Raw genomic sequence first — 25685 nt, 5'->3', positions numbered from 1 at the left:
GGTAACAAGAGCGGCGGTCCCGGTTGCAACAATTACCGTAGCAGAAGTAGTAAGAAGCACGACAGCAGCGGATACAGACCCGATAACGAATCGAATCTTTCGAAGAAGACCCGCCATCCCGAGACGAGGGCGGACGGCCAACACCAAGTCACCGAGCAGCAGCCTCAGCCGTTGGCGTCAGCTCTACGGCGGAAGGTGCGGGGCGAGGAATAGTGAAAAGAAGGCACAGAAAAAGCGAGAAACGACGGAAGAAGAAGAAGAGGAGGCGCAAGAGAAGGAGAAGAAGAAGAGGAGGAAACAGAGGTTCGTCGTGAAAAAGAAGAGTGCCGGCGTCGTCGTTGGCGGCGGCGGCGGCGGCGGCGGCGGCGGCGGCGGAGAAAGCAGAGGAGGCGGCGGAAGAGGAGGAGGAGAAGGCGGTGGCGGCGAAGGAGACGGAAAAGGAAGAGGAGGAGGAGAAGAAGATCGAGAAGGAGACGGCGAAGGTAAAGGAAGTGGAGAGGGGTGGTGGTCGGTGGCAAACAAGGTGGGGAGCACCTAGCTAGAAGGAACTAGCGGAGAAAAGGCAGCTGTAGTAGGGATACCGGAGAGAGACTACATACACAGTGCAGAAGCCGAGGCAGCGCGCTGAGCCACGAGGGGCTATTCGAGCGAGAAGGGGAGGGTGACAAGAAGCCCTGGCGGGGAGGGGACGCGGAGGCCTTCGGGGGGCCGACCAACCAGACGGCCGATGATGTCATCGGAGGAGGAGACCGAGTGTTTCGCCCTCTACGGAGCAGCCACGGAAAGCAAGCAACAGCAACTCTTGAAGAAGCAGAAGCGCACCAGACAGCGCGTGGACGCCGGCGAGCCGCGCAACAGCTACTCGAGTATACCGAACTTTAGCTCCCGGCCATCCTTTCTCGGTGGTGGTCTATACGGCTCGATCTTTAGTGGTAGTGGGCCACCGTCGCATCAACAGCAACAGCAGCAGCCACAACAACAACAGCAATCGCAACATCATCAGTCACAATCGCAACAACAGCAACAACAGCTCCAGCAACAGGCTGGAGCAACTGGCAGTCAAAGTCATTTAGGTACAGCTACGACGGGTCCTACAACCCAGCAGCATTCCGCCCACACGGCCTTCGGCTTCTTCGGGGCTCCGGGCTTCGGCCCCGCCAAGATGCTGAACGAGTTGTTAGGAAGGCAGGTCAAACAAGCCAGTGACGCTGGCGGATCACCGCCAGAGGGCGGTCACGGGATGACCGGTGCTGGCATGGATCCCGCCTCGAATTTGCAACCAGGTGCCGTGGTTAATTGCGATGATCCCGCCACGGCCGACCTCACGCAGCACATGCTACGCGACATGCTTCTGCAGGGGCGCAAACTCTCCGCTCTCGGCGTGCAGGAGCAGCCGAACAATAACAACAGTATACATAATAACAACAATAATAATACTACCGCGGAACTACTTAAAAATTCACAGCATCAGCAGAGTCCCCAACAGCATCAACAGCCGAATAGTGATAGTGCGCGCAGTGGAACAGTGCAGAGTGGCGGGGAGGAAAGTGGTGATGGTAATAACGTCGTGAATAGCGCGAATCACAGTGATCGTGATACCGTGATGCCAGGCGATGCTGAGGACAGCGCTGAAGATGCTGCTTCCGCGGCACGCGCGATGGAGGAGGCCTTTGCCGAGGCCGGTATGGAACCAGGGGCGAACTTGGATGGATCGGATTGTGAGCAGAGCCTACCTCCTAGCCCAACGGCACCAAGATCGGGCTCGGTCTCCGTCAAGGAAGAGATACAAGAGTCGCTGAATATCAAACGTAGCCCCAGTCACTCTCCTTGCCCGATCGTGCCAAAAACCGAGACGAGCTCTCCCACGACGGAGATTAAACGTGCCCGCGTGGAGAACATCGTCAGCACCATGCGCAGTAGCCCGGCGCTTCAGCCGGCAACGGTAAATGGTTGCAAGAAGCGCAAGCTCTATCAACCTCAGCAACAGACAGTTCATCACGTTCTCCAACATAGTGTTAACGATACCATGATGGACGACGAAGACGAAAGTGAAGAAGAGGAAGATCCGGCGGCGATTAGGCAGAAACGGGAGGAGAAAGATAATTTGAAAATACAACTGAAGATGCTTCACGAACAATTGGCAGAAATGCAACAAAAATATATGGAACTTTCCAGTAGAATGGAGCCAGATACAAGCGAGAGCGGCGACGCGCCACTGAGTCCTCAGCATCAACCGCAACCACCACCAAGACCGCCACGACCTCATCCACCACCGTACAACGGCCTCCCGGCCCTCCCACCTGATCACCCCCACGCAGCGGCTGCCGCTATGTATCACATGGGGCATAAACTTTACTTTGAGCAACAGCATGCTGCCCTCGAGAGGATGAAGCAACATCAAGAAGCAGCCGTACGGCAGCAGCAGCAGCAGCAGCAGCAGCAGCAGCAGCAGCAACAGCAGCAGCAGCAGCAGCAACAACAGCAGCAGCAACAGCAACAGCAGCAGCAGCAGCAACAACAACAGCATCAACGACAAAGTTCGCCACCGCCACCAAGTCAACCTCAGCAACAAAGCCAGAACAACACTGGACCTTCGACGCCGCAGACGCCGCAAATGCAATCAGCCAGTACACCCATCCAACATAAAGATTTTCAAGAAAGGTTAAACGTCTTCAGGGGTGCCGCTGCAGCAGCCAGCTCGTCCGGCCCTCATATCACCGGAGCCGATTTGGAAGGTTTAGCGGATATCTTGAAGACAGAAATAACTTCTTCTTTAACTAATCTGATTGACAGTATAGTAGCGAGGTTTGTACAACAGAGGAGGTTTCTCGGTAAGCAAACCGAGGCAGCGCAGGCTGCGGCTGAGCAGTTAAATAAAGACCTTCTTTTGGCGAGCCAAATGCTCGAGAGAAAATCGCCCAGAACGAAAGTAGTCGACAGAGGAGCTCCGCAACCACCCGGTGGCCCAAACGGGCCACGGGGGCCCCTCAACGGTGGGCCCCCTCCTCCACAACCCACGGGGTTTTCGCAAATCGGGTCCATAGGTGGTGTGCCCCATGGCCCTCATGCTGGCCCTACGGAAAACAATCTTAACCAAATGAATCAGCTGCCCTCGCACGGAAGGCCGAGCGTTGGAATGTTTCAGACTCCAAAACCGCCGACGATATACGCCATGGCCTCCATGCAGGCGCAGCAACAACAGCAACACCAACAGCAACATCAGCAGCAACGCGAGCAGCAACAAAGAGAGCAACAACGCGACCAATATTGCAATATGAGAGGTGACGAGAGAGAAAACAGGGACTCGGAACAAAATGAGGCCCTGTCACTTGTCATGACGCCGAAGAAAAAACGTCATAAGGTAAGCATTGTAACTTGTCACATTTAATATATATCGATATCAGTTAATAGGAAATATACTTAGATGTTATATAAATATATATATATATATATATATATATATATATATACATACACATGTATGTATATATATATATTAATTTATATAAATATATAAATATATAAAATATATTCTTTATAAATAAATATATACATAATTTATATAATTTTTTATTCTTATGTAAAATAAAATTAATAACATTATAGCAAAAAGAATTTGAGAAAAATTTCTCAATTTTTATTATTATTTTCGTATAATGCGCTTTTATAAATAAGTTATAAATAAAATGAAATTATTTTAATAATAGAAAATTAATAAGTCTGAAAAACTAAAAAAAAAATACTAATTAGTACGCTTTACAGGTGACGGATACGAGAATTACTCCCAGAACGGTGTCCAGAATCCTAGCGCAAGAGGGAAACGGTTCTCAAGGAGGTAGTGATAGTCCCCCGCCTCCTCCACCACCGAGACCCTACCACGCGCCACCACCGATGCTGCCGGTGTCCCTGCCAACCAGCGTAGCGATACCAAATCCAAGTCTCCACGAGAGTCAAGTGTTCTCGCCCTATTCACCGTTTTTCAATCCTCACGCGAGTCATCCTGGTCAAGTACCACCTCCGGGGCCACATCATTTACCCGCGAGTCCTCCGGGTGGAGGTGTAGAACTCAGGGATTCCCCTCCACTGCCCCATCCGCCGGCTATGTTGCATCCAGCCTTGCTGGCGGCAGCCCAGCACGGTAGTCCGGACTACGGACACCTTAGGATGGACAGCAACGATCGAGCTAGCGACTGCAATTCCGGCGACATCAGCTACGATGGAATTCAGCCTACAATATCCTTTACTAATACTTATATGCATAGGAGCAAAATTGGTAATAATGTTCTACAATTTTACACAATTTTCTTCAGATAACATTTAAAAAAAATTTATGTGTTCTTTATTATAATGATTATTATAAAATATTTATTGTACAAGAAAAATTTTGTATTGATTATTTATCTATAAAAGAAAGAATTAATTATTTATGAAAATAAAAAGAAAATGTTATCTGAAGATTATTCGAGTGAAAAGAATACAATGAAAAGAATATAAAAATTCCGAGAAAAAAAGGGTATTTTTTGAAACAGAAGAGAAGCGAAACTCGAAAAGTTTAGTATGTAGCAGTGAGTTTTTTGAGAGAGAGAAAAAGCTGAGCAAAATGGCTCGTTCGCTCGTTTGCTTGGAAGGCGGCTGGAGCGAGGAAGCTCGGACGAATGTTAGATTAGTTTGCCACGGAGTTAGGCTAATGTTGGCTGCACCTACGAGTAGAGTTTGTCCGGCAACAACGCACCGAGCCAAAAGTTCTTTGCCTACCTCGGCCCACCCTCGGCCTCCAGTCTCACCCAACTTCGCAAGCCAATAATCTGTCCCGCAATTTCGCAATTCAGCCTGAGCATTTCGTGAACTTCACATCTCGAGCGTCTCCTCGGCTTATCCTAGATAAGCTACTTTTGCTGATCTCGGTGATACGAGCCTCCTAATAAAGTTAAATTTCTATGCTCCAAATTTGTCTTGAAATATACATCTTATCATCCGACGCGTACAAGAAAGATATTGTTTTGCTTATTATATTTATATCGATCATTATTTGATAATACTCGGTAGAAAACATTGAGAGTTTTATTGATTGAATCAATTCAATCAACTTATTAGAAAGAAATTTATATCGTTTAATAAATCGAATTTTTATATTACTACTTAATAATTTATCACATAACTGTCAGATATTCATAAATGATATTGAATTATTATACACAGATACAGAATATTTAATATACATGATAACAACGGATATATTTAAAATTTACAAATTAATATTTGCAAAGAGGAAAATTCTACTTTTGCCGTGCGATCTAAGTTACGCTTTTAATTTATAACATTTTAAAGAGTTCCATATTGGGAAGATCGTGTTCAAATTTAAAAAGCGTTCTTACTCTTTTTTGGAATGATTAAAATAGCCGCGATTGCATTCGGTTAAGGTGCACTCTCAGGATCGTCAGAAAGTGATCAGCGAAAGCGAACGGTTCACCAGCTCGATTATCGTGCATGATCCACCCCGCCGCGGTTTGCTTCTGAGTTACCGAAAGAGCGTGCAGAGATCCGATGGCTTGCGGACCGGGAGTTCGCCTCGGTGCAGCGAGGAAAAAAAGGCGAGTGTCGCGCGGGCTCGTGTGAGGGTCGATCGTCCGATGCAATGTCGGAACTGCATCGGCGTGTTGGACCGGATCGCTCGATCGGGTAGCGTGCCGTTCTTTGCCGCCTTTTTAGTCGGCCTTTGATGTAAAATCAATGGCGCATTTTTTTCACTCCCTCCTCTCTCTTGGGGTAGGTCGAGCGCATTGTGCATTGCCATGACACGATCTGCTGTTCCGCGCTCCTCCGAACGCACCAGCCTGGTGTCATCGCGGTTCGCGCTGGCATTTGATGCATCCGAATGCATTTTGTTGTACCTACGCCCTTTTTCTTATTTTTTTCCTTTTCCTTTTTTTTGAAAAGAATCTAGCGCGAATTTTTTTAGCTCGACATCAACGCGAGATTACGCGCTGATATTTCACGTTTATGATAGCGAACATAGGTGTACATAGTTTCGATAAATCAAATTGGAAATACCGTGGCAGAGTCGCGCAAATTAATCGAATAAGAATGCGATGAAACCACATATAGAGATCCTATTACCAATAAGGAGTCGGTAAGGCTTCTGCTGAGGATACGGCCAATCGTAGATCAACTTCGCGGTAAGAATCCTTTCATCACCTACCCTCGCGATAGCCGCAATTTGTACGATTTCTAATCCGATTCGATACAAAAGAAAACGCGATTATGTTTGAGATTAGATGTCCGAGAATCAACGTTTCTTCCGACCGCACTTTTCTCTCTTAGATTAACTCATATTTTTAGCACGAAGAATTTTCTTCTTCGCTCATCATCCTTTTACATATTTGTACAATGTACATTGCAAAATGACTATTTCCTTAACCGCGGTGAACTCGTCGACGCTGACGCCGATGCATCTGAGGAAGGCGAAGCTGATGTTCTTCTGGGTCAGGTACCCATCCTCGGCCGTCCTTAAGATGTACTTCCCCGACATCAAATTCAACAAAAACAATACAGCGCAGCTGGTCAAGTGGTTCTCCAACTTCCGGTGAGTAATGCAAGTCTGAATTTATAGTAGTAGTAGTAGTAGTAGTAGTAGTAAGAGCGAAAAGTCTTTCCAAAACACCGTTCCGCAGATACCTTGTTTCTTCCACAATATTTTATATTAGTTCGTTCTGGAGCCTCGTACACAAAAAATTAAAGATCTCAAAGATATTTTATAGATATAGAAATTCATACATGCGAGAGTGGTGTTTTGTAGTTGATATTTAAATATTAGAACAAACAATTAGAATAAATTAAAGCGCATTGATAGGGAACAGTTTTTCTAAATTTAAATCTTTTATCTAGATTTAAATTCTTTACCTACAAAGTTAAGTTCGGTTTTTCATTACACTTAAATCAAGAGTTAATTGTTTTTCCGGCGCGATTACCGTTATCGATTAACTAAATCCACGAGAACAAGCGGACGGTCGTGTAGAAAATCTCAAGGACACGGTGGACAGCTCTGTCGCCACTCCCCTACATAATCTCGGACATTTTCGATCTCGTGCCGTGGTACTCCCAGGAAAGAATGGAAATCGTGGAAGACGTTCCTGATAACAGAGGCGCGTTTCGTGTATGCAAACGAGAACGAGGTTTTCGAGGGATCGACCACTCCCTTTGCAGAAGCGGTCAGAGCCCAAGAGACGAGAGTCACGATGGGTGTGTCCGAATCTTAATTACCCTCTCTCGTAGAGCAGCTCGGGATAAGTAACGTTACCTACATAGCGGCAGGTATAGAAGCGTAGGAGGCCGGTACCGACGCATACTGTCCGGCAGGCATTAGCCTGATTATAATTAGGCTGAGTACAGTACAGATCCAAGATACAAGGCGGTCGAAGGCGGATCGTGCGCGCGTGCCCTCGTCGTTACATTATTACCGCTTTCTTATCGCTAGGTGTCCACTCTCGTGAAAATCGTAAGTCCTTCGCGCCATCGTATGCCGACGTCACACACAATTACGGCGTCGGGGGCCACGTGCTTGAGATGTATTCTAAATGAAAAATGTATGTACGCGGCGATAAATAACAACGCTAACGGGCGCTCGGTTGTTCTAAGTGCTCAAGTTAATTACGATATCTTATATTGCATTCCACAGCTCCACTGTTAGTCTACCGAGTCTTTTGTTGCATTATGATACATTGTTTTGTTTCAAGTCGGGCACATCTGTATCGAAATCTAGTGGTATGCCGTACATGTAAAATTGCGTAAACAAAAAAAAAAAAAAAATAAAAGGATTCTGCCCATTTTGACAGCGATGCGAACACCGTTGTTAATTATCAGTCTATTGTTCTGTATAACTTTATTCATTGGACCTATCCAAAAGAGTCGAATCGCAGATAAAAGAGCAAGCACGTGGTCTGTTTGCGAAACTTTCAAACGTCCGGCGAAATTGCACGCTCGTATTTCACGGTACGCACAAAGCTAATTACCGCTTCAACATATTTCGGTACATTTGGCCCGAAGGTTTTTTCGCCTCCTTCGTCATTTCATCCACCCTTCCTAAAATCCTTAATGAGATCTACTTGAACTATGCTTTGCACTTTGGCAGTTCTTACAAATTAAGATTTTTTTTTTAAGTATACTAAAAATAGTTTCTTCTTTAATAATTCGAACAAAATTAAAGTCTTAAATCTAAAAGAATTAAATGTTTCATTATAGTACACCGTATTGTGCTATGTGATATGTCGACTCGCTTGCATCAATATATTATAACCGTGAACGTATTTTTTTCTAAATGTAGAACATGTTAGTCATGGTATACCACTGATATAATCAAACGTTTCCATTTATTGTTCTTATACAAGATAAATCCGTCAGTATACATATATTAACATAATAATTTAGAAAAATGTGCATTAATTTATTATAATATTTTGTTTTCTTTGTTCTACTTTTATATATAAAACAGGAATTAATAAATTAATTTTTAATAAAAGTTTTTAATAAAAGTTAAGAGAATTTAAGAGTCCATTGTTATTAATTAAAACGGCGTACTTAACTTTTAACTTAAATGGTATAAATATTGAAATGTTTAAAATTTTTTCTCGAGAGAGAAAATTAACTAAAAGAAGATTCGAAGATTACATTCTACTTTGCCAGTCTCGGCATGAAATTCTTTTCTTTCACAGCTAATCACGTAAAGGTTTGTCCCGCAACTTTTTCCTCTTTTTTCTTCCACCAGTCGTTGTCGCGCGTGCTCGATCTGATAGCCTAATGCACGGCTTCCTATGCGGAAATGCCTTGCTACATTATTCCACGCTCCTACATGCGCGGCCGACCCTCCACCCCTTTTCCCACCCTAGATCATCGTTGTACTTTTGTCACGAGAATGGGCCGAGACCACCACCGCTGCCACCTGCTATGTGTCGATTATTATATCGTCGGCTCGTTCCCTGTATAAAATATACAAATCGTCGATCAGAAGCCTAAGCGCGTTCTTAGTGATTGACCAATCTTCAATCACTATCGATTCATTGATATCAAGGGAGCAACGCGTTACTCTGCAGTAAAGGAAAAAAAGAGTGCAAAAATTCTATTTTTTTTCCCCCGTGCACCGATAATATAACACGAATATGTAGTTTTCCCCTAGTTGTAATATTTACGGATATTCATCACGTACGGTTGTTGATAAAGTTATTATAAAAGGAGGCAGCAAAATTAGTTATTATCACCGTCCTGATATTTAACTAAAAATACAAGGGGCATACTTACCAGAAAATGCTGAGCATGTCTGATATAATATAGCAAATGTAATTTTTTTTATAAATAAGGTCATATATTAATGGCAAGGCATACAACTACAATTTCCGTAATCATAACATTTTTCTCGATGACGTCATTTATCATTGTACGTCTCCCGGCACAGCAGATGCCGGAGAAAATCGGAGAGGAGACAGATAAAGAGAGAAAGAGGGAGAGAGAGAGAGAGAGAGAGAGAGAGAGAGAAAGGCAAAGAAGAATGGAGCGAGAAGTAGAGTGATAGAAAAAGAGCGGCAGCGAGAGACGGCGGCCGTGCACAAAGCGATCGTTCGCACCCTATTTTCTCACGCTCACGCTCGCGTCGAATCGAAAGCACGTCCGATATCTTACGGAGACTCGTTGACGTCGCGCGTACATCATCGGACCTGCTTATACCGACGATATTGACAGCCTTCGTTCGATGAAGCACGCCGTGGGGGATGATTGGGGTCGTCTACGATCCAGGGTACAATGTGTGCGCGTGTTCACGTCCGCGGTGTGTGTGTGTGTGTGTGTGTGTGTGTGTGTGTGTGTGTGTGTGTGTGTGTGTGTGTGTGTGTGTGTGTGTGTGTGTGTGTGTGTGTGTGTGTGTGTGTGTGTGTGGTGTGTGTACGTGCGCGCGCGCGCGCGTACCCGTCTCTATCACCTCGCATCTCTCCCCGTCCATCCATCCGTCCGTCTGTCTGTCGGTCGACCGATCGGTCGGTTCGCCCCCCTTCCCCGCGAGCGCGAAAAAGAGAGAGAGAGAGAGAGAGAGAGAGAGAGAGAGAGAGAGGGAGCGAGAGGAGAAGAAGTAGAGAGGTAGAGAGGGTACGAGAAAGAGAGATGTGAGGGTGGACTCGGGTTCGTTCGTTATCAGATCCCACGGTAGGACACGCGACTGAGGTAGCAGATCCTATCTGCGGTGCGCGGAAGAAATTTTATGTCGTATAATGGACAATGAACGCGCACACGACACGGCCCTAACCAAATGGAGAACTTCTACTTCGCACGAAAAACCTGGGTCATCTTGAAACGTATGACGATTTTTCATTTTTAGTACACTGTTCCTCTCGCTAGTTTTGTGCTTGATTCTGTATTTACAAATTCTTCTTTGACTTCATAAATATTAAAATATATGTACGAATCGGATAATCGTTTCAAAGGACTGTTTATCTTTCATTATAATATCTACAATTAATATTTTAGTTAATATATCTCTGATAAATGGCTACATCTCGATCGTCTCGATTAAACATTTTCCAACAAGCGTGTTCGTTCAATTGTGAATGTTAAAATACATGTTTCACATTTATGGATCATAGACTGAGAAAGAATTTACAAGCGAAATTTAATCTGGTTCTAATTACGTAAATAATATCTTCGGGAACACTGCAAAGCGGAGAATAGCAATATCTTCGATAAAGGAGCTTCCAAGTGGAGCGGTTGACGAGAAAATGCGAGCTAATGGTTTGGCCACAGGTAGAATAAACATAATATTGCAGGAAGAGTAAAGGAGATAATGCGAGAGAGAGAGAGAGAGAGAGAGAGAGAGAGAGAGAGAGAGAGAGAGAGAAAGTATATGATATAAATGAAGAATCGGAAGCTCTTGAGTCGTCGAATAATAAAGTCCACGATGAATTTACCCAGTCACGCTTTTGAGGGGTTGCTTATCGTCGCGAAATATTCGATAATTCTCTCGTAAGGGAGAGGGCACGGCGGCTCCACGTGCGTTTTCTCTTTCCAATTTCTTCTTCGACTCATTCTTATCGGACGACGATCGTTTCGTGGGCGGACATTACCGTGTCGCTGCTCGTCCGCAAAGCGTACACCACCGCGGCGTGGTCGGGGTAATGACGCGGTAATTTTCTAAACACAAATTTCCTTTTTCAACCCTTATCTTGCCCGTCGGACACGTGACCGGTCGTTAGCGTTCGCTTTCCTCCTTCGTGCGGTCTGTTCGCGCGTTCTTAGTAACTACCGGCTGCCTCGACACGCACCTCTCCCACGCTTCCAAGTAAAACGCACCTTGCTTATATCAAGCACGATCTTCTCACCTAGTGACATGTTATTATCGAGAGGCCACCACAATGAGAGTTTCCGACACCCACTCATATATACACATACATGTACTCTATCAACAATTATTATAATTACAAGTGATGGAATAAAAAACGATATTAAATTTCAAGTTAAGAATAGATATACGCGGAAATGAAGAAACGTTATGTTCCCCACGCGATTACCATCATTTCTTATAATTGATTTCTTCTTTTATCGAATGGAGAATTAATATCCAAGATTTTGCTGTGACAGCTACGTCTTAGAAATATTCATTTCGCATGTTAAAAGATGAAAGTTAAAAATTGGAGAATGCCTGTTTTGAATTTTCAACAATGGCTGTACATGGAGCTAAATATTTCCAGTAGTACGCACCTCGCACAATCGTTCAATAAGAAACGGAAAGAACTAATCGAGCGAGAGCGAACCACGGAGGGAACAAGAGATTCTGAGAAAAATGAGCAAGTAAAAATCCTTTGAGACAAAAGTTGCCGCGAGGTGGTAAGGCCAGAAGAAACGCATCGAAATGAAGAAGGCGGTCGAGGAGGAGGAGGAGGAGGTGGTCCAGAGAAAAGAGATAGAGCGGGTTATATCTTGGCCGTTTCTACCCCGTTAATGAACAGAAGGAAACTTTGGTCTTTGACTTTCGAGCAACGGTCTTGTCGAGAGCACTGCAGCCAGACTCTCGAAGAAAAAGAAGTGCTGAGAAAGAAGACTAAATGCTGCATCTCGATACTTACAAAGGAATATCCGCGAGGGTATTTACAAAGGATATGTGTATACTTCTTTGCCCGCAACCAAATTGCATGTACAAATAAATTCAAGTACATAAACCTGCTCGTATAGAATATACAGAATACGTTAGGAAAATAGTCTGGAAATTACTGGAAATAGCAGTTTCTTGATTAAGATTTCAATGTTCAATGGAATAATAGCTTCTTGTTCCATTTACCTCTTTGCTCGTTTCTAATTCCTTGCGTGTAATTATTCACAATATCAACGGATTATGCGCAATTAGAAATATACTTTGTTTCGTTATTATATAATCCCATACTCGTTTAAATTGGTAGGAGGTAATTTCGGTATCTTTGTCTTTTTACTAAAATTATATTAAAATATGAATACATTAAAATTGCACTCTCGTAGATAACTATGTCTTTAGATGCGTCATTTTATCAGACTTTATATTTTATGTTGGGAAATATTTTAGTGAAATCACTATCATTTCCGTTTCCTTTCGTCGTATATTTATAGATACTTATAAAATCTATTTTGCGATAAAATATGTTTGAATTCTCAGCATATGAAAATATCATGTCATATTTGGAAGATAAGCTTTTATCAGCGTATCAATGAATCTTGCACGCTGGAAACTATACATTGAAAAAAACTACATGTTAAAATTGTGAATAATGTATTATTGATAGAAATTATTTAATAGAGCGATTTCTATTTTCAGCATTATAATTTTATATATGTATAATTTCCTTGTTAGATGTACAAGGATAAAAAAAGAAGATTAAGAATTCATGTTTTGTAATATTGAGATACTTAAAAGTTGTGTATAAAACTGGTTAAATTTTTTTCTTAAATTATATTGCTACGTTACATTTTATCATTATTACAATATTGCAATACAGCAAACTCGTTAATTTGTCAGAGGATCGCGATTTTGAGGAAGAAGTCGATTTTTCGCAGAACAGTAATCCGGTTTGTCACTGTAGAAGTAGATAAAGCATTCTGCATCGAGCAAGGCTACCCCACACGTGGTGGTTGTGCGCGTAAACGGTAGTCACTTAATTAAAAATTACTTAATTACGTTCTTGGCACTAATTAGGTACGCTTGGTTCTCTCTTAGCCGTGCACCACGACTACCTCGCCATCACAACTACTTCTTTTTCTCCCGCCCTCTCGCACCCTTCTATCCTTCCATCACCCTTTAGCTGCCTCCTCCACCATCTCTTAACACCCTCTGCCGTCTCTACGCTCCGCTCACATCTACTCGTCAGCGAGGTCTCTGTCTTGGTTGCAGTTTTCAGTCTCTTTTTCCATCGCTCCTTTCTCGAGGCGGCTTCTCTCTCTCTCTCTCTCCAACTTCCTTTCTTTTTTAGATGAATATCGAATCACCAATGAGCTAGCTTCCCAGCGGCGCATGCATACCGTGAAATTCCGAGTAACGTTGGATCGCTTCTTAAACCACCGGTAGATTCATCAACCGACTTTTCAAATTCTGCCAACCGAGCCAGCCTCCATCGCCAACCATTCTTGCGACTCAACCTTGCGAAGCCGTGCGCTTTGTTTCTCGCGAGCGGATTGTTTCTGAATATCTAACGTTTCTGAATATCTAACTGAAATGTAGTGACTAATATATCGGCAGTGACATTTGCAGATTGCAAAAATGCATTACGATCTCGCTTTCATTTTTTTCCGATAAACGCAGATTAATTACGTTGATAATTAGCTAAAATGTTTTGTATCAAATATTCACATATGATTTAACATGCGAACGAACATGCGAAGAAGAACGAAAGTCTTGATCAGCACGGATAAACGCGGAGGAAACGCGGGCTTATGGGATTCACCCTCGTGAAATGTCAGTGGTGTAACATAAGAGATTCCTGCTGGCGTTGCAGCAGGCAACTGGTAGCTCAGTGCTCTTCTCGAATTTTTTGATAATGAACGCAAGTACGAGAAACACGACGAGTATTGGCTGAGCGGTAGACAATGCTGCTGTGGCCGCAGGGCTATCGCGGGAGGAACAGCGATGGTGGCGGGAGGGGGGGTTGGCTGTCAGAGGTTTCGCGGGGGGCGGCAGGGTGATTGAGGTGATATGCGGGGAGGGAAAAAGGAGCAGGAGCTGAGAACGGTAGAGAGGGAGGACGGTAGCAATGGAGGCTTTATAGGGGATGTAAGCATCGCTACTGCAAGGCTAATCCGCCGCTATGAGCTGCTACTTGCAGCATGAGTACGGTACACTCTCTGCCAAAGATTTCTCCAAAGCGAATCTCTTTTCCGGTTGTTGCCGGACAATTAAAAGAGTTCGTTGAACCTCGCGCGAGTATAACCTCGAAATCCGAGTTTTTACCTTTGGTAATACTTCAAGTTTAACTTCGAGATAACTGCAATCTTACTGAAATCATAAAAAATGGAAAGAAATAAAAGGTACATTAAAAGAATATTGTATGATATTAAAAAAATACTAGATTATGGAATTTATAATATTGAATACAGTTTTGAATACATTTTTACACTAGAAATCATTTTAGACTGTGTTAAATGTAATATTTTCGTGGAATACAATTTCTCTCTCTTTTTCTCTCTTTCTCTTAGTATTCAGTACATGTAATTATCAGAGCATTATAAATTAATCATTAACGTGGAATATCCGTCATTTTATACTTATAACATTGTCTTCCATTTATATATATATTTTTATGGATTTTTATTTGAAATTGTTGTGCAGAATGAAATTCTTCGTACTAAATTACGCCGAAATATCTCTCGGATGGTACATGATTTCAGCATCTCTAAGAAATATCGAAACTATAGTTCGGTAATATCAAAGAAAGTACTTGGCACATTGCCTGTTTTGCTTTCGACAATTGCTCAGAGTACGCTACTTGGAACACATTACTTACAATTAGGCAGAAGCTCCAAATATAGAAAAAAATAACGAAACGGTGTAAATGCAAGCGTTTAAATGAATAAATCGATCAATGGCTATCATCACATCATAACTCTATGCTAATAAGGAAGCTTAATAATATTAAAACGCGATAAAAAAATGCCAATCGTGTGTAACGCGAAATTAATTTCTAAATCTCATCGAGTTCCGAATTTCGTCGCTCCTGTAATTTGAATAGTCGCGATGACCGGTCGGAAAAAAATCATCGTGGGTAAAGATTAAAAAATGAGTTATCCGGGAAACTGCAACCGGTAATCCATTACGTCACGTCCATCGCCAATGCCACCCATTTGCTGCACTTTGCCCCCTCCCCTCCCCTCCCCCCCGTCTCCCCCTACCTATCCCTCGCAATCAGCGACGACCCCATGCCAGTCATCCAGACGCGGCCGCCGCTGTTTTTCATCCCCGCGATTCGAAAGATCTCCGCGTGGGCGTGTATACGCGCGTGTGTGGACGCGCAGCACGTACACATCCGCGCGTGAGATCCTAGACACGCGCGACAGCGCTCGCTCGCGCGCGCGCGCGCGCCACACGAATCTCCGCGAAAAATGCGATATGATAATGTTCCCAGCGTTTCGCTCTAATCGGCTTTGTATCCGCCTGTGACGGCTCTCGTGGGCGAAGGGGTTGCGGCGGGATATCGGAAGTACTAAACGGACGGTTGGGAGGCGGGGCGGGAGGAAGAGCGGCGGGGACGGGACGGTACGATCGGGATCCTAGGGACAGTCAAGAGAGGCGAGCCTGTGCCGCCAGCCTCCATGAAGGATTTAATTTACATCCACCGGCGAAAAACGCGGAAAACAGTTTATCAAAAAAGTTACCGCGCAGACTCGAGCCGTGGAGCGAACGCGCGAGAGAGGAAACGAGAGAATAGATGAGAAAGGAAAAGAGAGAAGGAGAGAGAGAAAGAGAGAGAGAGAGAGAGAGAAAACGCATACAGGACGCGAGGGAAGCGGAAGAAAGAGGGTTATACGACGGCAGAAATGAAATTGTCCGTGCATGGATTACCGCCGACTTCGTTATGCCCTCGCATTAGTGCTCTCCCCAATCCTCTCTCTTCCTGCTTCACATGCGTCTATATATCCAATCTTCTATATTCGAAGCCCGGATGCAGCGCTTGTTCTAAATGTCTCTAAAATGGTACTTACATGTAACCAGTTGCGAAAGGAAATTCTTAGATCATTTTTTGCTAGCGGACTTGTATTCGCTAATTATACATCAACGTGGCAACGAAGCACGCGATTCTATTATAGATAGCGTGATTAAAGATCAAATTAAATATGACCGCTCGTTATGCGAATTCTTTCGATTACGCCACTCCTACGGAGGACGAAAGCGGACGGCGGCGCGTAATAATGTCAATTTAAACGGCGAAATACATGCGCGTGCAATTAACTGAGCATTTAATCGTCCAACATGGTCTAATTTCGAAAGAGCTTCCAGGAGTGGAAGCGTAAACAATCCGTGTTCTCAACCCGAAATTTTATCATCGGCTCCGATGGGAAGATGACTTCATAAAATATCCAAACTGATCGAGATGCGGGATTCGCAATCGTACACAGTGGTTATGAAATACGCATGAATTTCGTCGGATGGTAGCCCGATATCGGCCGTGACGTTTCGTAGCGCAGCGGCGGGCTCGCGATCACCGGGGACCGGGGCGGCGTAAAATTACTGTTTCGGCCAACATTTACCCCGGCAGCTGCGGGGGTAACGTTCGACTGGACAGCGACTCCGAATTGATTTCGTTTGAAATCCCTACCCCTCACCGAACCCCGCTCGCCTCCTCCGCTCGTCCACGGCTCGTTCCCTTCCATCGATGCGCCGTTCACCACCCCCGGCTTTCTCCTCTTTCACGCGCTTTCGTCCTTCCTCTGCCTCCGACGCTTCGTCCTTCAACCCTCGTCTCCTCGCTCCTTCTCTATACTCCTCTCCTGTTCTCGCCATGGTTCACCGTCTCCGTCTCTTTTTGAATCTCATCCGGGACCACGGCGCCTCGCTGCAGACTGCGCCAAATGTATTTCCCCCTTCAACATTTTTTTTTATCGTCCGCCTGCGAACGTTCGAAAAATTAATTGCCGGCCGGTTCGATCGGAAATGCGCGAAAGGAGAACGCGTCATGTGGGTGGACGAATGAAACGAAAGCTCGGAGAGGGTGTCGATTTTATGTAAAAAGCGATTTACGCGTTGAGCGATATACTGACGATAATTCTATAAAACGATTACGCTGTAAAAATTGCTATTTGTGTTTTTTTTTTCTCTTTTGTTCCTAGCGTGATCTTTGTTACGTAAACACATAGATATAATAATTCGATTTTTAAGTATTTTATCGTATTATAAATTATTTACTATATTTGTGAATTATTCAAATCCGAATACAGAATAGAATCGGTGTGCGATGTAACGAAGCAAAAATTCTTACGTTCGAAAATGTATCTATGATCGAGAGAACGTAAGAGAATCTCAATGGAGGGGAAATGACGGAGGAACACGCAAAAACATTGCCGAACGCGCGCGTTTATAGTCGATTCGCAAAAAGAGAATTGCGGAATTAATGGAAAAGTCTTGCGCAAAAAAGGAGATTCAAAAAATTTCATTGAATCGACCGATAATATCCGTCGCGATCTCGAAGACGGGAGAAAGGGTCGGTGTCATGGTTCCCGGCGCCACGTCATTCGATATTTTTGTCAGTAAAACGATATCAGGCAAATTGCATCTGTCCTTTACACCGTGGCGCCGAGCCAGATCAAACAGTATTCGGCCCTGGATATTACTCTTCCCTTGATATTGTCGGTTCCACGGCACCACTCTCTCGTTTCTATCTAGCAGTCGGCGACGATCGAGTACTTTCTAAATCGAGAGAGGGTACGCAAGAGAGAACACGATAACAGCGGACGCGCGCAAAAAAAAAAAAAAATAGAAAAAAAATAGAAAAAGAAAGATCTTTCGCGCGAGCTGTATATAATCGTCATTTATTTATCCGATTTATTCACGTCGCGATCACTCATTTAGCGTCACTAAAAGCCTCCAGCCTCTTATGGCTAATAAGTCGAACGTAACGTCGGCAACGCATGTCTTGAATCCGGAACGATATGAATTCGGTGATGGCGGCAAAATCGATACGGGCCGGACGCGTGTTTTCGAAGAATTTCGTGCGACCGTATCGAACAGTACGAAATAAACGCTCGATACTCGCAAACGGTACTCTTATTGGTATCGTATGCAAATCGCCCATATACCAAGTCACCTTCTGAGTGCACTAGAAGCATGCGGGCGAACGACGTAAGCAAGCACGACTATCTTATATGGCGCGACACATACGGGTGGCAAATAGGCCGTCGAAATACAACGTCGCTAAAGGAGAACCGACCCCAATTGGAACGAGGAAAAACGCAGGCCACTTTCGATTATCGATGCGTGCACGATGTGTACGCGTGCACATTTATTAGTATTTTTTTCACGGGGAAACGACCGACGGAGGAAGATACGTGGAAAACCTTGTGTACGACATATACGCGTGTCGAATAATTAAAACGCGAAGAGGTCATAAATATTCATGCATACATACACACACACACACACACACACACACACACACACACACACACACACACACACACACACACACACACACATATATATATATATATTTCGTTCTTTTTGGCGGTAATGTCGGTAACACGTGTATAATATAGATAACGTGATTTCACGCTTGCTCTCGGTACTCACGCGCCGCTTTCGTGATGTCCAAAGGGATCGCATCTCTTATACATTTACCTGAACTCGACAGACCGGGATCGTTTAAGAGCCATAAACGTAATCCTACGGAATATTTACAGTAGCCTCTTCCCGCGGTGGTCGACAGTTGTCTAGCAAATCCTATTTACTGTTACCCAACGTACTATACACACTAGAGATGCTGGGAGGGTGACTATCGCCCCTAGCTAACCTACTGCCCTACTGCCATGAGACCCCTCACCCCTAAAAGCATCGTGTGTCTCTCTCTCTCCGTCGTACTCCAGCTCTTACCCTCTGCCTTACCTAATTCTCCTCTCTCTCCCATGCGCATCCGAACTACCAGGTTCATAACGGATCTTCTCCGTAGATTGAATCGCGTGATGATCTCGCGGAATATCTCGTTTCTCGCCGTAATACGTAGAAGGGCGAATGAGATTTTACGAAATTTCGGGCGAAAGTATCGGTCTCGTTTTACATGAAAATGCTTAACGCTCCTTCATCCACCCTTCGATCTCTTCGAACCGTTTCCAACACGGCTGCAACAAATAAGAAGTATCGATCCCCTTTCCCGTAGGTCATATGCGAGCGCCACGCTAATTTGTTCACCGCACCGCCGATGTTCTTTTTTCCCTTTGTTCTCCCCGAGTTTATAAAGTCCACGCATGCAGGTATAAATAGCGCTTAAGTACGACTAGACTCGTGATTTTCTGAAAAGGGGGTGAACGATTTTGTGCGCTACGATGACAAGTGTCCGACGTGAAGTGCAATAGCTCGTCATCAATCCAATCATTTAATGATCAAATGCACGTTGAAAAATTCACAAGTAAAATTCTGTGCACTTGTTGAAAATCGATAATCGGTGGAAATACCGCAACGTACGTAGCGATACCGTGTATTGGTAATAATAATTAATTTTGCCTTTCCCTTTCAAATTTCAGCGCGTTTTATCACAAAGCGGATCACAGCAAATCGACTGCGATATCGCCAGTCAATATTTTATTTCCCCGAAATTCCCTTCGTCTTCTCGCTCGCGCCTTTCCCGATGTCGCGCTGCACTCGTAATGTAGTTTAGCATGGTACGACAGGAGATAAACTTGGCAACAAAGAATTATTGATTTTTTTCTCAGCGGGTTGAACGAGTTGCTGGGCGGTTGAACGGTCCCGGTAGGGTATTCGACAAAGGATGTTTTCCGAGTCCCTAACCTAGGCAACCCTTCTCCTACGCTCGACGTCCCGTATGTGTCTGCCGTGTGTTGCCTCCGTTCCGTGGGTGTATTCCCATCTTTGTATATGCGCGTATATGCAAGGGGGTCCGTCCTAACTCTCCCTCCCTTTCTCGCTTTCTCTCGCGGTCCTTCCTCGCATTTCCCTTCTCACGTTCGTGTGCCGTGTGTGTACTCAGCCGATACGGTGAGGACTTAACTGCCTCATTGTCATCCCAGCAGGAATCGGAGCTTCGGGACAGATGTGCAAAATTTAAGGCTAGAACACTGTAGAAGTCATCGTTGACTTATCGTACGATCTTAGATCCTCATGTACGATCTCTCTAACTGTTGCACTCGTTTTTCAGATCATTACGCATCGATATAAATGACACTTCCTTTATAAAGAAAATTCATCAATATCGAGTGACAATTAAGCTTTGAATGCACGGCAAATGCACGTATCTCCGACCTTTCTTCTTTGAAATTACGTTTATCGGGTTTGGTGAAAATTTAGAATCTTTTTTTCCTAGAGCGTCCCCAGGTGAGCAGCCGAGATAAAATTTAACACACGAGCTTGGTCACACCGAGGTGTCCAACGTTGCTTCCTATTACATTGGAACATGTTAGACTACAGCACGTTAGAGCTCAGCCTCTTTTGGCTGTCGTGTACCCAAATAGTCCAGTTCGGTCCAGTCCAGCCTTCGCACCTTATGCACGCGAGGATGCACATGCATAGTGCAGCAAATGGGTAGTGCAGCGCTGGCACAGCCGCCGGCAGGGAGAATCGATCGAATAAAAAAATGCTTGGCCGATGCCGAAGTGCGACGAGGACGCGAATCGCGGGCGATGAACGGACGAGGCGAAGAAGGGGACAGGGGTGCACGGCATGGTAGCAGAAGGAGGGATAGTCCGGGACCATTGAAGAGTGAAACCGCTCAAAGCAGCTGCCCCCGCCCCCTCGTCCAAGCTACCGCTCTCCTCCGCGCCCTTCGTCCTCGTCCGCTTCGGCCTGTGCGCCGACCCTAGGAGCTCGTCTCTCTCTTACTCCTCGTAGCTTTGAAAAACCATCCCTACCTCAGCCTGATCGGACGGTACACCCCTGCAAAGCTACCTCGTATAGCTCCTACTCTTTCTCGTCTTCTTTGTTTCTCTTCCACTTTAAAAGGGGCGGTCGGCCTAAACCCTGCGCCAAGGGATTTGCTCGTTGCCATAAGTGCAAGAAATGTGGTTACGTTACCCTTATTTTTCCGCCGCGCAAAATCTTCTTGAGAAGAGCTCTGCGGCGTTTCGAACGAGTTAAACGCGCGCTATGATTCACCAATAAATTGTTTCAAACTTTTCAATTTTTTTTTATTGAAATTGAAAACAAAATATATTTATATATAATTCACTGTTCGATTTGATTTTTATCGGCTCTCGATCCTTTGTTATTCGCGAAACGTAATGTTCGTTTCATCTGCGTGAAATGTGAAAGTGCACCCCTAGGACGAACCCGTGATCCTTCTTATTATTCGCGGTCTTTGCATAATGAATTTACGTCCTGTACGCGCGACGGATTTACGTCCAGAAGTGCGCGCGTAGCGTAGACAAAATTATCCGTCTATCTGTCTACCGATGTTTTGCACCCCTCCTGGGCAAAGGGAAGGAACGCAAACCAGCTGGGAAGGAGAAAGACAGAAGTTGCCGGGGATGAAATAGGGAACGAATCTAAGGCAAGCCAGATGCAAGGGGAGAAGAGACGAGAAGGGATCGGGCAGTCGAAAAGCAAGGGGCACACGAGAAGTGTGCATTGTAAGATCGGCGCGTGCGGCACGCGGAACCTTCGATACCGTCGTGCCTCGTAGTCGTAGAAGCCCCCTCCCCCCTCCCCCCCCGTACTCGTTCCCGCTTATTCCCTCTGGTCCCCCTCACGTCGCCGTTCTTCGAGTTCCCTCTTTTATGAAGGGCGAGGGCCCAAGAGCTCATTGTCGGGGGCACATCTGCCGTGCGATCGCCGGCCGATTGTCTCGCAGGCTTAGGAAACTTGCTCGTGAAAAAAAGGCGGCTTAGCCGACGGGGTGACGACGCACGTGGTGCGGGACGTGGACACGCGTGTCCGCCGGGCCAAATAGGGAGAAATCTTCCCCAAGTAGTGGCGCCACTTTTGTCGCGCGCTCGCGATTGCGGAATAATATTGAAATTACGTATATACCATCGAGATAAAAAAATAACGAATATTCTTTAAAGAATAGAAGATATTTATTTTTCATCCCGCGGTTGCCGAATAGAATAAGTAAAATCAACGAGAAATTCCAGAGATAATATAATAATATATACTATATAATATAATACAGTTTTGCGTTGGCAATATCGATAGAATAATTATCGCTCGATATATAAAATGAATCGATTTTTACAACTCCATCTCGGCGCGTGTAAGAGCGCATAATTTCTTGCATTTTAGTCACGATGATTTTCCGCGACGTGCTTCCCGCGACATCCCCGAGGTATATATTTTAAAGTCGAAGCCGGCGCCGGCTGGCACAGGTCTGAGTGCAGACAGCATTAAAGTGTTAATTACTAATTAAGAAGGGTGCACGCGCGCGGCGCAACATCAAGACCCTGCGCGACACCTTTTTGAACGCGCCCTCTGAATGGACGCTTATGCCCCAGCGGGCAAACGCGCGTAGTCGCTCATCCATCCGCGCCGCGCTCATCGACGCACGAGCGAGAAGACGCGACACGCATCTACCACGCGCGGCCATCCGCGCATGGACGCGCTCGCGCGCGAATTCTAACGCGCGGACGCTTAATGCTCTCTCGTTACACGCACTTTCACGCCTCGTGACCTCCTGTCTCGCGTCGCGACGATAAAGTAGAGCGTGAGGTAGGTAGACGACGGCGTTCCTCTCGAATTCTTTAACGGCTTCTTCCGCCGCTCGCAATGCGGCGATGCGGTTACGACCGACGATTACTTTATCAGCTGACAACGTCAGTTATGCGCGCAAAATAATCGTATATGTGTGTGTATATATATATATATATATATATATATATATATATATATATACGACAAGCACGCGTTGATTTAAAGCGTTTATAAAAATATCTAATAACATTTAATACAACTACTATGAAGGAACTCTTGCAGATTGTATAAATTTGGATCATTACAAGAAAAAAAATGGTATGAGAAAATTTTATAAGAGCTTTTAGGGTCTTCCCTTTTTGCGGATTTTTGCCAAGAGGGAATGGAACTTAAAAGTTTCTGCCAACGTCTGTAAGGGGAGACGCCGTGGGAAAGGTGCGTCAAGAAAATCATGATAGTTTAGGGATTCAAACGTTCAGGGTCAAGTCGTGTCTTCGAGGGCTACGGCGTTCGCTATTGTCAGAGATCTACCGACTTGGCATAACCGTTAAAGGGGGCTTGGCTGGCTGGTTCACTGGCTTAAGAAGCACGTTCCTTGAATAGAGATCGGAAAGAGGGAGATTGTAAGGCGAGAAGACGGGCGCCGCAATGTATTGCAAACCGGCAGAAGGCGTACGACTTCTTGCCACGTCCTTGCCCGCCCATTTTCTTTAAAGTCGCGATGTAAATCTTGTTCTCAGTTAGAGTAAAATATGTCTCTTATTCTCATCCTCTTTATCTTCGATACTTAGAATATTTAAAAAAATTGAAATTTTATTTTAATAACTAGCGCAATATTTTTATGTTCATTTTTTATTAAAAAAAACGCAACATTTTTCCGTTACAATATAAAATATAATTGTATTGTATCTTATTAAATAGAATCTATTATTTTTTTGTAAAATTTCGCGTTCAATGTATAACAAATATAATGCTCCTATTAACTCTTGCTTTTTGTCTGAAAGGAAATAAGTCTTTCACGGTATTTAATCACGGTGTAAAATATGAATTATTGACCCTGTTTAATTTTTTTTCATTAAATATTATTAAGTATTACAACACAAATGCACTGTTTATCGCGAATAGATTAAATGACTATGGAATGATGCGGATGTAAAAAAAAAACTTCCGAATGTCGGGAGTTCCCCTTTTAATTGGCGCTTTCGCATATACAGCGAGCAACGCGTCATAAAAGCGACGCGTTGAAAAAGCGACTGACAACGATGAAGATTGCAGTTGAAGGAGGCATCGTGTCGACAAACACCGTTACCATTAACCGCTTCAATACGCAACACCTCCGTGTCCGTTTTGTCTGTCTCGCTTTCACGCATTTAAGATAAAATACATTTAAAACGGAAGAGAGAATACATCCAATTAAATATCATATTTCAGACAAACCGCCTTAAAAATAATATTTCCAAACATAAATATTTAACAAGAAAATCAAACATTATAGTTTGTGCTTTGATTGTCTCAATAAATGAGAAAACAAAACGAGGAAATGAGAAAGAATGGAAAATTAAATAGAATTCGCTTCGAAGAATCTGGAACGTCGCAGAGGCGATCTCCACATGTCCCTCATTTCTTTTTTGTTGACAAAGTGCCTCGTAATTAGATAATAATTAGTGCTCTTATAGAGATTCACGCCTTCTTCCTCTTTCTTTCTCTTTTTATTGAACTTCCTTTTTTTCTTTCTCTCTTTCTCTCTCTTCTTTACTCGAGAATCGCTTGAAATCCCGTTGCAACGAAGCGCAAGAAAATTCTGAAGAGAGCTTATTATTATCCTAATTATACAATACTATAATGAATGATCCCGCGGCTCACCCTCTAGCAGCACACGCTCTCGCTCGCTCATTCGCTCGCTTGCCCTCTCCCGGTATCCACACACGCGTGCGCGCACACACACACACACACACACACACACACACACACACACACACTCTCCACCCATCTTTCCCTCTCGCTAACGTCCCTCTCTCACTCATCGTTGCTCTTATCCTCTGCACTTGGTGGTCGAAGAGTGGCAATTCTAGCACTCGGGCTTTTTGTCAAACAGACTACGGAACTAACGCCGTCTCCATCGCGCCCTCGCGCACCCCATTATGCGGCCAGTCTCTCGTCTCCCGCCCCTCTCTCTCTCTCTCTCTCTCTCTCTCTCTCTCTCTCTCTCTCTCTCTCTCTCTCTCTCTATGTCTCCGCGGGTGTTGCGGGTCTGTTTTAATTAGGCACTTCGTAGATACGTGCGTACGTGTGCATTCGCTTATGTGCGCCCAGGATATACAACGTTAACGTTAGGTACGTAAGCGACGCAGTCTACCACTACCTCCGTCACATTCCACCTATACTCGGCGATCCGACGAGCTTGAATGCGGTCGATGGGTGGTTGAGTAAGGATTATAGGCGCAGGTAACACATGTGCAGAGCGAAGTCGGGGGTGGCTCGCCGATGGGTGGTGTCGGTGATGATTCGAGGAGATGAAGAGGGACGGGTATGCGCGAAGGGATGATGGAGGAACTCCTCTTTCGATTCTTCTCGCGTGCGTAACTTTCTCCGACTGACTGCTGATAAGAGCACGCGAAATTATCTTAATTGGCAGTAAAGCCAATTCGAAATGATCGAACGAGAAGAGAGTCCTCCTCTCGTCTCCGCTCGTCTATCGTCTACCGTTTCTTTCTTTCAGAGGCTTTGAATGGGGTGAACGTTGCGGAAGAACGCGTTGTTTTCTTCGATAAGAGAAGCCTTCTGGTTTCTGACCTTTTCCAATCTCCAAGCATGACGGATAAAATATCTACAAAATTATAAATTAGCCAGG

General features: G+C 44.6%; 1 protein-coding gene across 4 annotated transcripts in view; it reads left to right on the top strand.

Moving 5' to 3' along the window:
- Positions 1–208: 208 nt before the first annotated feature.
- LOC105431744 (homeobox protein prospero) overlaps positions 209–25685 on the top strand; it is a 46763-nt gene continuing 21286 nt past the window's right edge. For 2 of the 4 annotated variants that reach the window (XM_011646161.2, XM_011646159.2), the window contains exons 1-3: positions 209–3361; positions 3763–4233; positions 6429–6583. In XM_011646161.2, coding sequence (XP_011644463.1) covers positions 728–3361; positions 3763–4233; positions 6429–6583 — 3260 coding nt within the window. In that variant the 5' untranslated portion in view covers positions 209–727. Of the gene's footprint in view, positions 3362–3750; positions 4234–6428; positions 6584–25685 lie in introns of all 4 variants that reach the window. The other 2 variants (XM_011646160.2, XM_011646158.2) reach the window with 1 other exon arrangement.

The sequence above is a fragment of the Pogonomyrmex barbatus genome, unplaced genomic scaffold (assembly GCF_055798465.1).
Source record: "Pogonomyrmex barbatus isolate J1 unplaced genomic scaffold, ASM5579846v1 scaffold18, whole genome shotgun sequence".
Taxonomy (NCBI): domain Eukaryota; kingdom Metazoa; phylum Arthropoda; class Insecta; order Hymenoptera; family Formicidae; genus Pogonomyrmex; species Pogonomyrmex barbatus.
This window is presented reverse-complemented; position numbering and strand designations above follow the sequence as displayed.